The 13,337-nt window shown below is 40.2% G+C and overlaps 1 protein-coding gene across 1 annotated transcript; it reads left to right on the top strand.

Annotated features, from left to right (window-relative positions):
• Positions 1 to 1,263: 1,263 nt before the first annotated feature.
• Positions 1,264 to 11,971, top strand: sacm1lb (SAC1 like phosphatidylinositide phosphatase b). The gene is made up of 20 exons (XM_076153791.1): positions 1,264 to 1,404; positions 2,670 to 2,767; positions 3,209 to 3,283; positions 3,419 to 3,546; positions 3,947 to 4,096; positions 4,253 to 4,312; positions 4,400 to 4,433; positions 4,723 to 4,824; positions 4,911 to 4,996; positions 5,554 to 5,640; positions 5,734 to 5,802; positions 5,924 to 6,003; positions 6,183 to 6,281; positions 6,374 to 6,512; positions 6,823 to 6,892; positions 6,997 to 7,069; positions 8,818 to 8,911; positions 9,659 to 9,751; positions 9,837 to 9,894; positions 10,120 to 11,971. Exons 1-20 carry the CDS (start codon positions 1,376 to 1,378, stop codon positions 10,254 to 10,256), a joined length of 1,761 nt encoding a protein of 586 aa, XP_076009906.1. The 5' UTR covers positions 1,264 to 1,375; the 3' UTR covers positions 10,257 to 11,971.
• The last annotated feature ends 1,366 nt before the right edge of the window (positions 11,972 to 13,337 follow it).

Genomic DNA, 13,337 nt, shown 5'->3' with positions numbered 1-13,337 from the left:
AACTGTATAAATACGTCTGAAAGTCGGAGATCGGGAGGCGACTCATTCCGGCTGCAGAGTCCCTCACAAGCGTTCCATGGTGCTTGTTATGATGCTGTACTTTGTATAATAAAACCCCATTATACAAGCAAAGACAGTGTCAGCGGAGATCCTTCCTTCCTTCATCTTCACATCATCGCAACCCAAGAAATACACTAAATTATTATGATGATAATTAATTCACAACCTCTAAAGCTGAATAACCTATCAAGGTTTGTGTAAAACTGTTAAAATAATGTTATCAGTTGTGAGTCTGTCCTCTCTGGTCTCCCAGGTTCTTGTGGAAGTCTGTCCTGTTGAGATGAAGTGCGTGTGTGTGTGTGTGTGTGTGTGTGTGTGTGTGTGTGTGTGTGTGTGTGTGTGTTAGAGAGAGAGAGAGATATCTCAGCACAGTCAATTTACCATTCACCTTAATAAAAGAAAAGACGAAGAAGTCCCATTGTAGTAAATTGGGATTTTTCCAGGGGGTCTTGGTCAAGATGAGCAGCATAAAATGTTTCTTTAAAATTAAAAGAGAGCAGAAACAATTACACAGACAAAACACCAACTACTAATAAACACCAGACTTAGACAAACTTTATTGTCATTTAAGCTATACATAGTGTACATTCAAACGCTGCAATTGGCTCACTGGATAGTTATTTGAAGCAGAACAACCTCAAAAAACAATGAATAATGTAGATATAAATATATATTGTACTAAAATATTTATATACACATTTCTGTACAACAGGATGTTAAGAGTATGTAGGAGTAGGGGAATGATATACTACCTGTAGATAAATTAATTTATTGCACTTGTGATAAATATAAGATATGAAAATATGATAAATTAAATTAAATTATTGCACATATAATAAATAGAATTTAAATAGAATGTGTCCAATAAACAAATACAAGAATATACAACAAATGCGCATGTCTACGTGAAAACGACAAAAAGAGTCTTGTATAGAACGTTATTGAAAGTGTTGGAGCGTTTCAAAGCCACCAAGTTGCCATATTTACTCAGTTAACCGTCTCCATATCTGAGAATCACATGCAGCATCTAGTGCGTGTCTCTGTGGAAGCTCCTCCCTCTTTTAGCGATTCTCCAAAACAACTAATACATTTTTCGGGTCGGGGTTGTTGTTGGAATAAGATTACGAAACCTGAAGTCAGGTTAGTCAGGTTTACACACCTACACAGCAGTATGCACACAGAATTGAGAAGGAGGCGGAATTAAAAGATGTCGGTGTCGGATGCACATCGGAGAAGTCCGCCGAGATTTCCCAGGAGGTGCTTGCGGAAGTGGCCGACGTGTTTAACACGTCACTGAGGTCAAACTGGAGTAAAGATGGCGAGTGCCTATGAGGGTTTCAACCTGTAAGTAACGAGGAACAAGAAGTATCATTGTAATGTCAGAGAGCTTTAGTTTGTGTCGCAGTGTAGCAGGGATCTTAATATCAGCGTGACAGCATGAAAACGTTGCGTTACGTCCTACGCCAGCCGTAGTAAAGTTACGCACTGTTCACTCCAGCTGATTCCGCACAATCTTAAATTGATAAACTGTATTTATCTGAACGGACATTTAGCACAGCTGTTTGTGAATCTGATACATTTAGTCAGTGGGCCTATCGAGCAATACCAGTAGCCAGGAACTGACTCGCCATAATGGAGCCATTGTTATTATGACTTGTACCTGTGTAGCTTTTACTTACGTAGCCATACAGGGTGTTGTCAGGTATCCAGGCTCTGTCCAGTGAGCTAACACAGCTGCAAATGACTATCAGATACTATATTTTACTTACAGCTTTTTTTAAATGAAAGATATGTCTATTACTTTCTCCCACAGACCCCAATAAAACACTGCATTGTAACATAGACTATGAAAACAACATCTTTTTCTGTGGCTTCAGTAAACTACTGTTTGTGTCAGCTGCGCGAGGAGGGCTTTGTTGATGTAGTACACACGACTGTCCACTGGGCGCGCCTTAACATTTTAGAGTAGTCTGTGTTACCAGTAAGTAACAATTCAAGCATAGCCTGGATACAGCACATGCACAGGATAGGTAAAGAATGTCTAACGTTCTCAAACTTTTTTATGATGGATTTATTTAGGCAGCAGCTCCTGAGTCTGTAATGGCACCACCAAGCCCACACAAGGCCAGGGGTCTTGTTGGTTCATGGTTTTTGTTGATTCCACCCCTGACCTAACTGTAACTGTACTGTAACTGTAATTCTAGCCTTCAACTAACAATGACAAAGTTGAAAAATGTGCCCTAGCAACTCCCATATTTCTTCTCCATCAAGTATGGTGGGTAAGCCAAGCATCAATCAAATCTTGTATGAACTCAGCCTGGGTGATATTGAAGTCTGGTGTGCTGTTTCGGAGTGACTGCAATTTATTTAGCGCTACAAAATTGTGGTTTGCTGGTTTATATGATGCTGAAAGAAGTGTAGATGATCAGTTATCAGTGTGTTAGCTCAGGCAGTGGCCTAACAAATATTGGTAGTTTAAGATGGTGTATTAGATCTGAGTCAGTCAGGTCAGTCACTTTGTTTTATTCAATGGTTCTCCACAAAATGATTACCTGAAATTCACAACAATTGTCTCCAGTAATCTCACACACTCTTGTCTGTTCCACCAGATGCACCACACCAGAGAGGTTCTACATCGAGCCGTGTGGTCATGACTCTGTGGATGTCCTGGCCATTGACAGGGTGTCCACTGAGATTTCCCTCACAGGTATTGCTTGTCAGAAAAGCTGTTGCGTTTGAAGGAACTCCTTATCTTGAATATTCTATCAGCAAAAGACAGATTGAGGATCTTGCAAATAAGTTTACTTCACACTTAACTGTCCCTAATTACAATCAGCTGCTCTTTAACCTTTCAAGTAATTCAAATATTCAATAATATAATCTAGACCATTTTCACGTAAAATAATATGTTAAATCAATAGCAAAGTGTCAATTCTATTAAATATGGAATAAAAAGAATAAAGTGTATATGAATGGGACTCTGGGGAATGTTTTACTCTTTTTCCTACCCTATCTGAGTCCCCACATACTCTACACACTCACACTAACCCATGTTCAACCTAAGAGGAATTTGAAGGATCACTTATTCTCTTTTTGAGTGAGAATCATAATGCTGGTTCCATTGTTGTCCCCCTGTTTTGGCGCACAGCGAGGAGGGACATCCCTGCATTTGCAGAAACCAAAGTGATATGGGGCGTCATGGGGACTATACGCTTGGTGGCAGGTATGTTCACAGCCCAGCCAACTCTCATAGTCATGTCACACAGAAAAGGAAAGGGCTCCCTGACGTGCCTCGTGTTCTGCTGTGTAGGATGTTGTAGTTTGCTTTGTATCTGAGTTTGTGATGCTCTCTCATTAGGAATGTACCTGGTTGTCATCACAAAGAAGAAAAAGGTGGGAGATCTGCTGGGTCACGCTGTGTGGAAGGCTCTGGATTTTGATGTCATCTCTTACAAGAAGACAATGTTACACCTCACAGATAACCAGGTAAGCCGTCTGTCTTTTTGTATAGGTTGCAGGCTATGAGTTGCAGCAACAATAAATGAATTAGTCAAGGGTAAATATGTGCTCTTTCACACCAAGTTGAAGCAGCAAACAGTTCAAGTCTCCATTTTCACTGGAGTGGTACATATAAATGGCACATGGAATTAATGATAAATGGCAAAATGAAGTGAATTCCCAACAAATCTTTAAATATTAGAAAAATATAAATAGTACATTCTGTAAATAGCATATATTTTCTAATGGAGAAATTTAACACATCCAATTGGTCAAGTTATGATGACTTGTTAACATGATTAGATGTATAGAAACTGTAAGGCGGTGATGCCAGATGATCTGTCTGTCCACAGCAAAGTGCAACATATGTGGAATTTATCTCTTTCAGATGCAAGACAACAAGACTTTCTTGTCCATGATCAACAGTGTGCTTCATACAGACGGTCTGTACTTTGCTACAGACTACGACCTGACTCACACTCTGCATCGCCTGGCCAACACCAGCCCAGAGTTCCAGGAGATGAGCCTTCTAGAGAGAGTGAGTGTTTAGAGGAGGTTCTGTTTTCACCGACTCTTGTTTGTTTATTCCATTTAGGTTTGATTGTCTTCCTTTTCCTTATAGATTAAGGTTTTGGGGAGTTCTTCCTCATATTCCCTTCCGCATATAGTGAATTGGTGTCTTTATTTGCTTCAGGCAGATCAGCGGTTTGTGTGGAATGGCCACTTGTTGAAGGAATTCATGGCACAACCTGAGGTGACGAGATCTTGACCTTTGATTCATAACACGTCCATGCAGAGATGGAATAACTACATTCATCTAACATCTCCTCTTATCTTACAGTTACACCAGTTTGTCTATCCTGTTGTTCATGGCTGTATCCTGACATTACTCTGCACCTTGTAAAAAGGAAAGTGTTACTTTAATGAGAAAGTGTGACTTTGTGATCACTGTCCAGTTTATCTCTTTAAGATTTATGAGTGATTTATGTATTCCACATGTTTAGCACTGTGGGATGTTTTTATTGGATAGAATGAAGTGCTCAGATAGAGGAAATGAAGACAAACTACTGTTTGTGTGTATAGTACAGTGTATAAGTTTATGTGTTGTATGTTCTGTATGTTCTTCTGCATCATTGCATCTGCTTTCTTAACTGACCTGTTGAGTCATCATCATGAAGTCAAGCTGCATCAATGGGAAGATGTTTGAGTGGAGTATCATCTCGAGGAGGAGCTGCTTCAGAGCCGGAGTCCGCTACTATGTCCGAGGTAATGCCGCTGTTTACTCATTCACTGATGATCAGTATCTGTCCAGCCATGCTGCCGTCCATTATGCTCCATGTTCTTTCCTTCAGGTATTGATTCGGAAGGCCACGCTGCTAACTTTGTCGAAACAGAGCAGGTAGTGCAGTACAACAGTGCCAAGGCTTCATTTGTACAGGTGAGCCAATCACTAACGGCATGAGAGCTGTGCAGAAGTGTGTGTCCATGAGAATGTTGTGCAATACAGAACACAAGTTCATAGTATCTGTGAGAAAAAAAGGGAAGTTTAGTTTACAGAGAGGAGAGGAGTTCATACAGAGGTGAAGGTGTGAGATAAAGAAGGAATGTTGTTTTCTGACCACAATGTCCTTGGATTTGACAATGATCATCCAGACCTACTATACTTAAATTCGTTCTGTAAGAAGATTACAACGTGTGCATTTACAATCTAACTGGAATTAAACCCCGACTATATGAAATGTAACGGCAACATACAGTATGTGGAATGAAACACTGAATATATGGAATTAAATGCATTCCAATTCCAATTCCATTTCCATCCAAGGTCAACTGTTTAATAATCAAATAAATTTTACATACTGCTATTCTTGATTGCATTTTCGGGTGTCTTCCAGGACATAAGGCTTTAATGATTTGCTGAATTCTCTGTTAATTGTGTGTTTATGCAGTGTGCATTTAGAGAGCAGGTTTAATGGTTTGACATGTTATTCCCAGACTCGGGGGTCGATCCCCTTCTACTGGTCCCAGAGACCTAACCTGAAGTACAAGCCAAAACCACTGATTAGCAAAACCATCAATCATGTAAGCCACAAATAAACAAAATAGATATATGATATGAGTTTTTATTTGTTATTGTTCTCATCCCTCTTGCCTCTCCTCTCCTTGCCTTTGTAGATGGATGGGTTCCAGAGACATTTTGACTCTCAGATTATTGTCTATGGAAGACAAGTCATTTTGAATTTGGTAAGAACAAACAATTTCAACATCTTATCATGGATTATTTGATAAATCGGCTCCCAGTTGAGTGATCTGACATGAAGTGCATTAAGATTAATGGTGTGTAAAATGTGTGCTTCTCCCCCAGATCAACCAAAAAGGTTCAGAAAAGCCTCTGGAGTCTGCTTTTGACAAGATAGTGACCAGTGTGGCTAATGGCATGATCAAGTAAGATGACTGAAGTTTACATTTACATTTAGTTATTTAGCAGACACTTTTATGTGCCAAGAACCTAAACTCAAACAGGAAGTAGGTATATAAAGATTTACTCTTGGATTCTTTGGCTCCCTTTAGTCCTCACCTAATTTTTGTTTTGATATTTCAACAAACCATTGCCCTCTCTTCAGGTACATAGCGTTTGACTTTCATAAGGAGTGCAGTCGGATGCGGTGGCACCGTTTGCAGATCCTGGTGGACATGGTTGCTGAAACGCAGGATGAATTTGGGTCGGTATGACTTCTGTGTTGTGTGTGTGTGTGTGAGCTATTGTAAAACACGTTCCTGTCATGTCATGATCATATTTTGTGTTGGGATGCAGGTATTTCCTGGTGGATGCAGATGGGAATGTTCTTGTGAACCAGGATGGGATATTTCGTAGCAACTGCATGGACTGTCTAGACCGGACAAATGTCATCCAGAGCCTGCTGGCCCGACGCTCGCTGCAGTCACAGCTCCAGGTGGGGTAGAATAAGAAATCTACAACCAAAAAATATAATAATCAACTAATTCCTTGGGTGGTTGAGCTCGGCCTACTGACCCTTCTCTTATGACTCAACACTCAATCTGGTGATGTTTGGACCAATAACACTCAGAGGGAGGGATCAGAGCCAGACATGATAAGGAAAAGAAGTTGGCTGGATGTCCATGTGGTTTAGTAGCTAGTGTTTAGTACTTGTACTACTTCTCTAAAATGTTTAAGTCATCATCATGAGTCCCATTTTAGAAAAACGCAATACCAAATGTATAAGTCCGTCTGTTTGTCTGTAGAGAATGGGAGTCCTGCACATGGGCCAGAGGATTGAGGACCAGACAGACTTTGAAAAGATGTACAAGAATTGTGAGTTTCCCTTCATACATTGCTTCGCCTCACATTCAGCTGTTTGATGGCAGTATTGTCTGTGGTATGTACCTGATGCTATAATGTTCTGGTTTCATATGTAGCCTGGGCAGACAATGCTGATGCCTGTGCCAAACAGTACGCGGGAACTGGAGCCTTGAAAACAGATTTTACCAGGTCAGTGTTCACAGAATGGAGTGATGGGAATATCACCTTTTCTCCTTGTGACAGGATGTATGTAACATGGCTGTGCTTATCTTGTGTCTTTACCTTATGCACCATGTCACTTTGAGCGGCCATGAACCCCTCATGTGATGTTTAAGTGTGTTATGTCATAAATAGAGGCTTGTCTCTGTGACCTGACCTGAAGGAGTCACGCGTATCTCACCGGAGCACTAGCCGATGTTTTGGACTCGGTTTCCCACAGACCTCAAACCACGATGAGCATGTAATTGGCATAAATTCACAGTCTACTCTACGTATCACATGGATTTAACATCAATTAACTTAAGCAAATGCATTTCTTCTCCATCTCCTCTTCTTTTTTTCTTTTTTTTTTGCAATTTGTTTTTATTGAAGCAGACATTGTGCATGACATTGTGCATACAGGTGTAGGATATTTTGGAGATCATTTTTTTATATAGAAAGAGGGGAAAAGAGGAGAGAGAGAGATAGAGAGAAGGGAAGAAGGTTGTGTTATCCCTGCTATTGTTGTTGAACTTTATACGTAGACCCTGTGGTAGAGTACAAGTGGACTGGAGTTGCAATGATGTCATAGGGTACATACAGAACTTACAGGATGATGTCAAACAGCAATGTAGGCTAATACAAATCGCATCATAGGTTGTGATAGAGAGAGAGAGAAACAAACAGGAAAGAAAAGAACCAGAGAGAGGATATCCCACCCCGAAACCCCACCCAACCCCACAGTCATACAACCCCGCATTCACACAACTCCGTCCTGGACTGCCTGAAATGCAAAATAAAATGATAAAATAAAAAGGAACTGATCTGTGTTCTGGTATTCAGTCACTGGTCTGGCAGAGCCTGTAGATCTGTGAAATAGGAGAGGAAAGGTTGCCATCTCTGATAGAATTTATCAGTGTGGTTCCTCATAGTGCATTTGATTTTCTGGAGTCTAAGAAAGTACATTGTATCCTTAAGCCATTGCGAAATAGAGGGAGGGGTGAGGGATTTCCAATGTAGGAGCAGGCGACGTCTGGCAAGCAAAGAGGTGAACATGAGGATTTCCTTTTTTGGGGTGTTAAACGGTGTAGGTCAGACGAAGTACCGAAGATGGCAATATAAGGGGGAGGGTTGAATTTGTATTCCCCATATGGTGGACAGTATGTTGTAGTAACCCACCCAGCAGTTGAAGAGCCTGGGGCAAAGAAAAAACATGTGGCTTAAGTTACAGTGAGGCATCAAACATCTATTCATCTACGTCTGTGTACATTTCGGCCAATTTAGCTTTAGAGAAGTGGACCCTGTGCACGACCTTGAACTGGATGAGAGCGAGACGGGCACAGGATGAGGCAGTGTGCAGGTTGCGTATGATTCCGTCCCACCAGTCTTATGTCAAGATGGAGTTCGAGTTCAGTCTCCCAGGCAACACGTGTTTTCGAGTTAGACAGGTCCCCGAGGTCCAGAATACCGCTGTAAATCTCAGATATGGTCCCACTTCTCTTCTCATAAGCAGATTCAACATCATACATGTACAGTATGTTCATGGAGTCACAGAATTGGAGTTATTCTATCCCTGTAAACAGCTTACTTTGTGTTTCTGCTGGAGTATTGCTTATATCTAATGAAAATAAATGAAACGCTTTAATCTTTAGGTAAACTGTTGAGACATGTAGGCAGTGATGATGATGATGATGATGATGGAGACTTAATAAAGGCAGCGCATCTAATCCCCTTTTCAGAACAGGGAGAAGGACACAGTGGGGTCTGCTGATGGATGGATGGAACTCCATGATCCGATACTACAAAAATAACTTCTCTGATGGTTTTCGACAGGTGTGTATCTGTTTGTATATTCATAATGTGTGTTCAATGTACAGTAATATTAATACATTGATTGCAATATTAGGAGGTGAATATCTGTTTTCCTATCTCGTCTGCTTTTCTTAAGCTGTGTCTTTTCCTTTGTGGTTTAGGTTTTTTTCCTTTAGAAATGGAAGAAAAGTTTTTTTATTTGGTTAATTTACTCATTTTAACCCAGCACCGTTTTAGGTAACACCAGCTCTGTTCACAGCCTTATAAAATGGCCTGACTGATGCCAATGGTTGTACTTGGCATTCAGTGCAGCATTCCTCCTGCTCAAAAGCTGAACACAAGAATGAACCAAAACAGCAACAGTCTGTGTTTCTTGGATAGGAAATCTCTAGAATTGGCCGGATCTTGTTGGGTCTTTTCCAGGTGAAAGTTTAACCAGAGAAAATGTTATCAAAACTTGAATTGAAAGAATAATGACCAAAAGATTTCTCAAACCACATAGTAGTGAACTTTCTTTTTTGTAAGTTGCCATCAGATTGCTGGTCAGATACAATAGCAGCTGTCAACTGTACTTATCTGGCATTAAGAAAAAATAATTATATCATTGTTTGCTATAATCTATTTAGACTATTTGATTCCTTAAACGTCCCTGAGCTTAGACTTTATATTCAGGAGGAAATTTTATTTATACAGCTCTACATTTTGGGTGTATTTGAAGTATTAGTACTCAAAAGGCAGCATGAAAATAATTGCCTACCATTATTGTAGGACTCCATCGACCTGTTCCTGGGAAACTACACAGTGGATGAGGTTGATCTGAGAGCTCCACTCTGTGACCCCAAAGACTGGAAGTTTCTGACGGTAATAAGTACAAAGAAATAGTAAAAAAAAAAGAGTTTTTAGTGTTCTAGTAGGTTTAATGTGTGTTTAATGTCTTTTCTTCCAGCTGCCTATCATCATGGTGGTCGCATTCTCCATGTGCATCATCTGCCTATTAATGGCTGGTAAGACACCATGGTACCTTCAGATTTACACAGTGTGTGTCTGTATACTGTTTGTCAAACTCATAGGTTGAAAGTTTCAGCTCCTATAGCAAGTTTTGTAATGCATTTCTGTTTTTCCAATTGAGCTCAATTTTCATTCATTCCTCTCACAGAGGGAACAAAGTCTTAGAAAGTGTCCCTGAGATTAATCCAAATTTGCCAAAACAACCTGTTTTCTCTGTCCAGGTGACACGTGGACAGAGACCCTGGCATATGTTCTGTTCTGGGGAGGTGCCAGCGTGGTGACAGGGGGCGTCATCCTCTTCAATGGACGGGATTTCGTCGATGCTCCAAAGCTGGTCCAGAAGGAGAAGCTGGACTGAATGTGTGTGTGTGGAACGCAGCTAGGCCCTGCCAAGCCTGCTTCATCATTGTCCTCGACTTCTACGTCACTGGACTCTCGTCATCAACATCGGCAGGAGTGGAGCCTTTACTGACCACAGGGTGAAGACGAGGGTGAGCCGGGGTCAGTTAGGAGGATAATGACAGGCAGAGACTGCACCGCCCTGCTGCTGTCCACACAGGTTTAGATGGGACTGACTGCTATGTCACCGCTTGTACAATCACTCTGAACACTGGATGCTGTCATTTCTTATTTAATTCAAATGTTTTCAGTGCTACTAAGAGTTGAGAAAAGCTACTATCATATCACAGTCCAAATGGAACGGAATCATAATTTGCCCGCTTGTCTTTTTGTGTTTGTGTCGCATTGGCAGCATATGTTTGAACATGTTGTTAACTGTGTCCCAATTCAGGGGCTGTCCACACGTCTAAGTCTACCTGTCAAGACCAAAAACAGGAGTAGCGACAAAACTCTGAGGAAACAGAGATACATGGCCTTCTTTTAGCAGAATGTTTTAGCAAAACACTTTATTCCCCCCGGTCACATGTTTGTAGGTAGGTCAAACAGTGTTAAGATCAGGAAATATATTAGTCAAGTTTAGCAGGTATTTCTACTCAGGTGGTAATTAAGACATGGAAGGAAGCGGACCAAATGAAAAACAGCCAACAAAAGACAAATCAGCTGTTTATTAGCAGAGTGGGCGTGTCTTTATCATTGCATGTAAGCTGATGCAGAGAAAATAACATGGATATATTTACATTACACATGGAATCACAAATCATTCTGTAAGTCACCACTGGTACTTTAAGTAGAAATTAATTTGGATCTGTGTATTGTGTACACAGTGACTCGTAGTTATGTGTCCCCCCTGTGGACTCAAACCGAACCATGGTGCAACCCCGGTTTCTATGGTGGCTGGGTGTTTTACAGCTATACAGTATACACACATGCCACTGAATGAGTCCACTGGGAGGCTGCATGCTCTGTGGCATGCCTGCGTTTAGCTTTACTGTCCACCAGATGACAGTGTTGGCATTGTGTCCAGTGTGTGCGGTCTTCCTGCGGATGTGACAAGTTCATGTTTGTTCTTTATTTTGCTATTGATTGACCGAAACCTCATGATGCAAAGGAACAGGTTGTAATAATAGTAATACATTTTATTTGTTCAGGGTACACAAAGACACTTTACAATATATAAAAACAAAATGTAAGTAAAATATACAATATATTGTATTGTGCTGGCTGTTCCTCATCAACTTCTTTTTCAATCTGGATTTATGTCAGAACTCGCAGATAAACAAGAAAATGCAATGATCAAGGATTGTTATTGTAGGTAAGAGAAAATGCTGTTGTGCGGATTCAGAATCTTTGCTTCTGTTTGATCTATCAATGAAAAACAGAAGCAGAGTCTTGGGTTCAGGGTTAATTTGTTAGATTGGAAGCATGTGCTCATAAAAACTGGGTTTTGTTTTTTTTTGGGAACTGAAGTGGCTTTTGTGTTCTGGCTTTGTGAAGCTGCTAGAGCTTCACTGTTGTGTTAAATCCTTAATAATCAGTGTGTGTTAAAGGAACAGTCAAATTGGTCAGCATGATTGGAGAAGTGCTTCAAAGTTGAGTTGATTAGTTATTTTCAGCTTGCCATGCCATTTAAATGAACCGCTTCAATAAAATGTCTTTGGAGTGATTTTCAAACGACTTTTGTCTACATTTTTCTTTTTGGTAAAACTGTTTCAGAAAGCTTTCCGGGATGATTTGTTTATTATTATTATGTGATTCATTATTCTCAGCATCTGCGTCATTAATTCTATCTCCCAATTGCCATGCCTTGATTTGCTGGATTATTTTAATGGTTTAATTCACTTTTAAGAGCTCATACCTCCACCAAGGCCAATCAAACCTACAATTATTCCTATGATTTATATTGAATTATATTATGTGTCCTTTCTTCTCTCTTTAGGGCAGCCAGTAATCCTATGGTTTGACCTGGTCACAGATTCCTCTCTGTGTGGAGTTTTCATGTTCTCCCTGCCCTATGCTTCAGAAAAAAACAAGCTTAACATGCCTGCTGAGATTAACCTCAGTCAGCAGGAGACAGACCTGCTACAGGTCAAAGTTCACAGAAGGAATGTCACTTCATTCTCTCATACTGTGTCCACTCAACAAGACTACATTTTAAGTACTTGTCGCGGGAAAAAAACACTCTTACTCAATCTAAGAATGTTGTTACACATGAAACAACAAATGCAAATTAAAAAAATAATAAATGCAAATGTGAATCAGAAATGTAGGCAATTCACAGAAACATGTTGAACATCTGTACAATATGAAGTTAATCATTAGCTGCAAATGGTGACATGAAAATCTAATGATATTAATTCACTGGCAGCAATTTTAAGAAAAAAACATTTTTGACAATATGAGTTCTTTCGACATTAATACGGCAGAAACTTCCTCGGATATCATTTGAAACTGACAAAAGTAGTTGGCATCCATGATTCTTACATTTAACAATTTGATTTTGATTTTGGTGACATTATTGATACCCCCTTGTAAGTGCTAATAAATCATTGGAATGGAGTGATATTTCCAGTAGACTGTTCTATCTAAAAGTGAAGAGTGCCCCATAACCTAATATTTTGTAGCTCACCCTTTTGAGGCATTCACTACAATCAAGCTGTTTCTGTACTCTGAATGAGACTTTATACTTCTCAGCTGGTAGTCTGTTCCACTTTCAGGGCCATTGCCCTTTTGGAGGAGCCATGACTTGTGACTGGGACAAAGCTTTCTGAAACTGGGCAGCATGCTTGGTTCCAGAATTCCTCGACAATCTTCTGATTCCATTGTGCCCTGCATAGATTCAAGACACCCTGTGCCACATGCAGCAAGGAACCCCATAACATAACTAATCCTGATTAAATTTAATTTGATAGTGACAGATGGCACTAGGCACTATTGTACCTTGATCTGGAAGGTACCTTGGTTCAAACAGTGCAGGGAGAACCTCTATGCACAGAAGGCTAAATGGCGGGTTATAAATTTGAAGAAACCTGTGACAGTAGTT

Source organism: Genypterus blacodes, unplaced genomic scaffold (genome assembly GCF_046128005.1).
Source record: "Genypterus blacodes isolate CSIRO-AG114 ecotype Tasmania unplaced genomic scaffold, CSIRO-AGI_Gbla_v1 ptg000059l_1, whole genome shotgun sequence".
NCBI classification, from domain to species: Eukaryota; Metazoa; Chordata; class Actinopteri; order Ophidiiformes; family Ophidiidae; genus Genypterus; species Genypterus blacodes.
This window is presented reverse-complemented; position numbering and strand designations above follow the sequence as displayed.

What these genes read in the sequence shown, in the direction of transcription:
- sacm1lb (XM_076153791.1), top strand. Translation starts at nt 1,376, where the DNA reads ATGGCGAGTGCCTATGAGGGTTTCAACCT. An exon ending in AGATGAGCCTTCTAGAGAGA is followed by an intron (nt 4,097 to 4,252) that starts GTGAGTGTTTAG and finishes TATTTGCTTCAG; the next exon opens with GCAGATCAGCGGTTTGTGTG. An exon ending in TGAAAAGATGTACAAGAATT is followed by an intron (nt 6,893 to 6,996) that starts GTGAGTTTCCCT and finishes TTTCATATGTAG; the next exon opens with CCTGGGCAGACAATGCTGAT.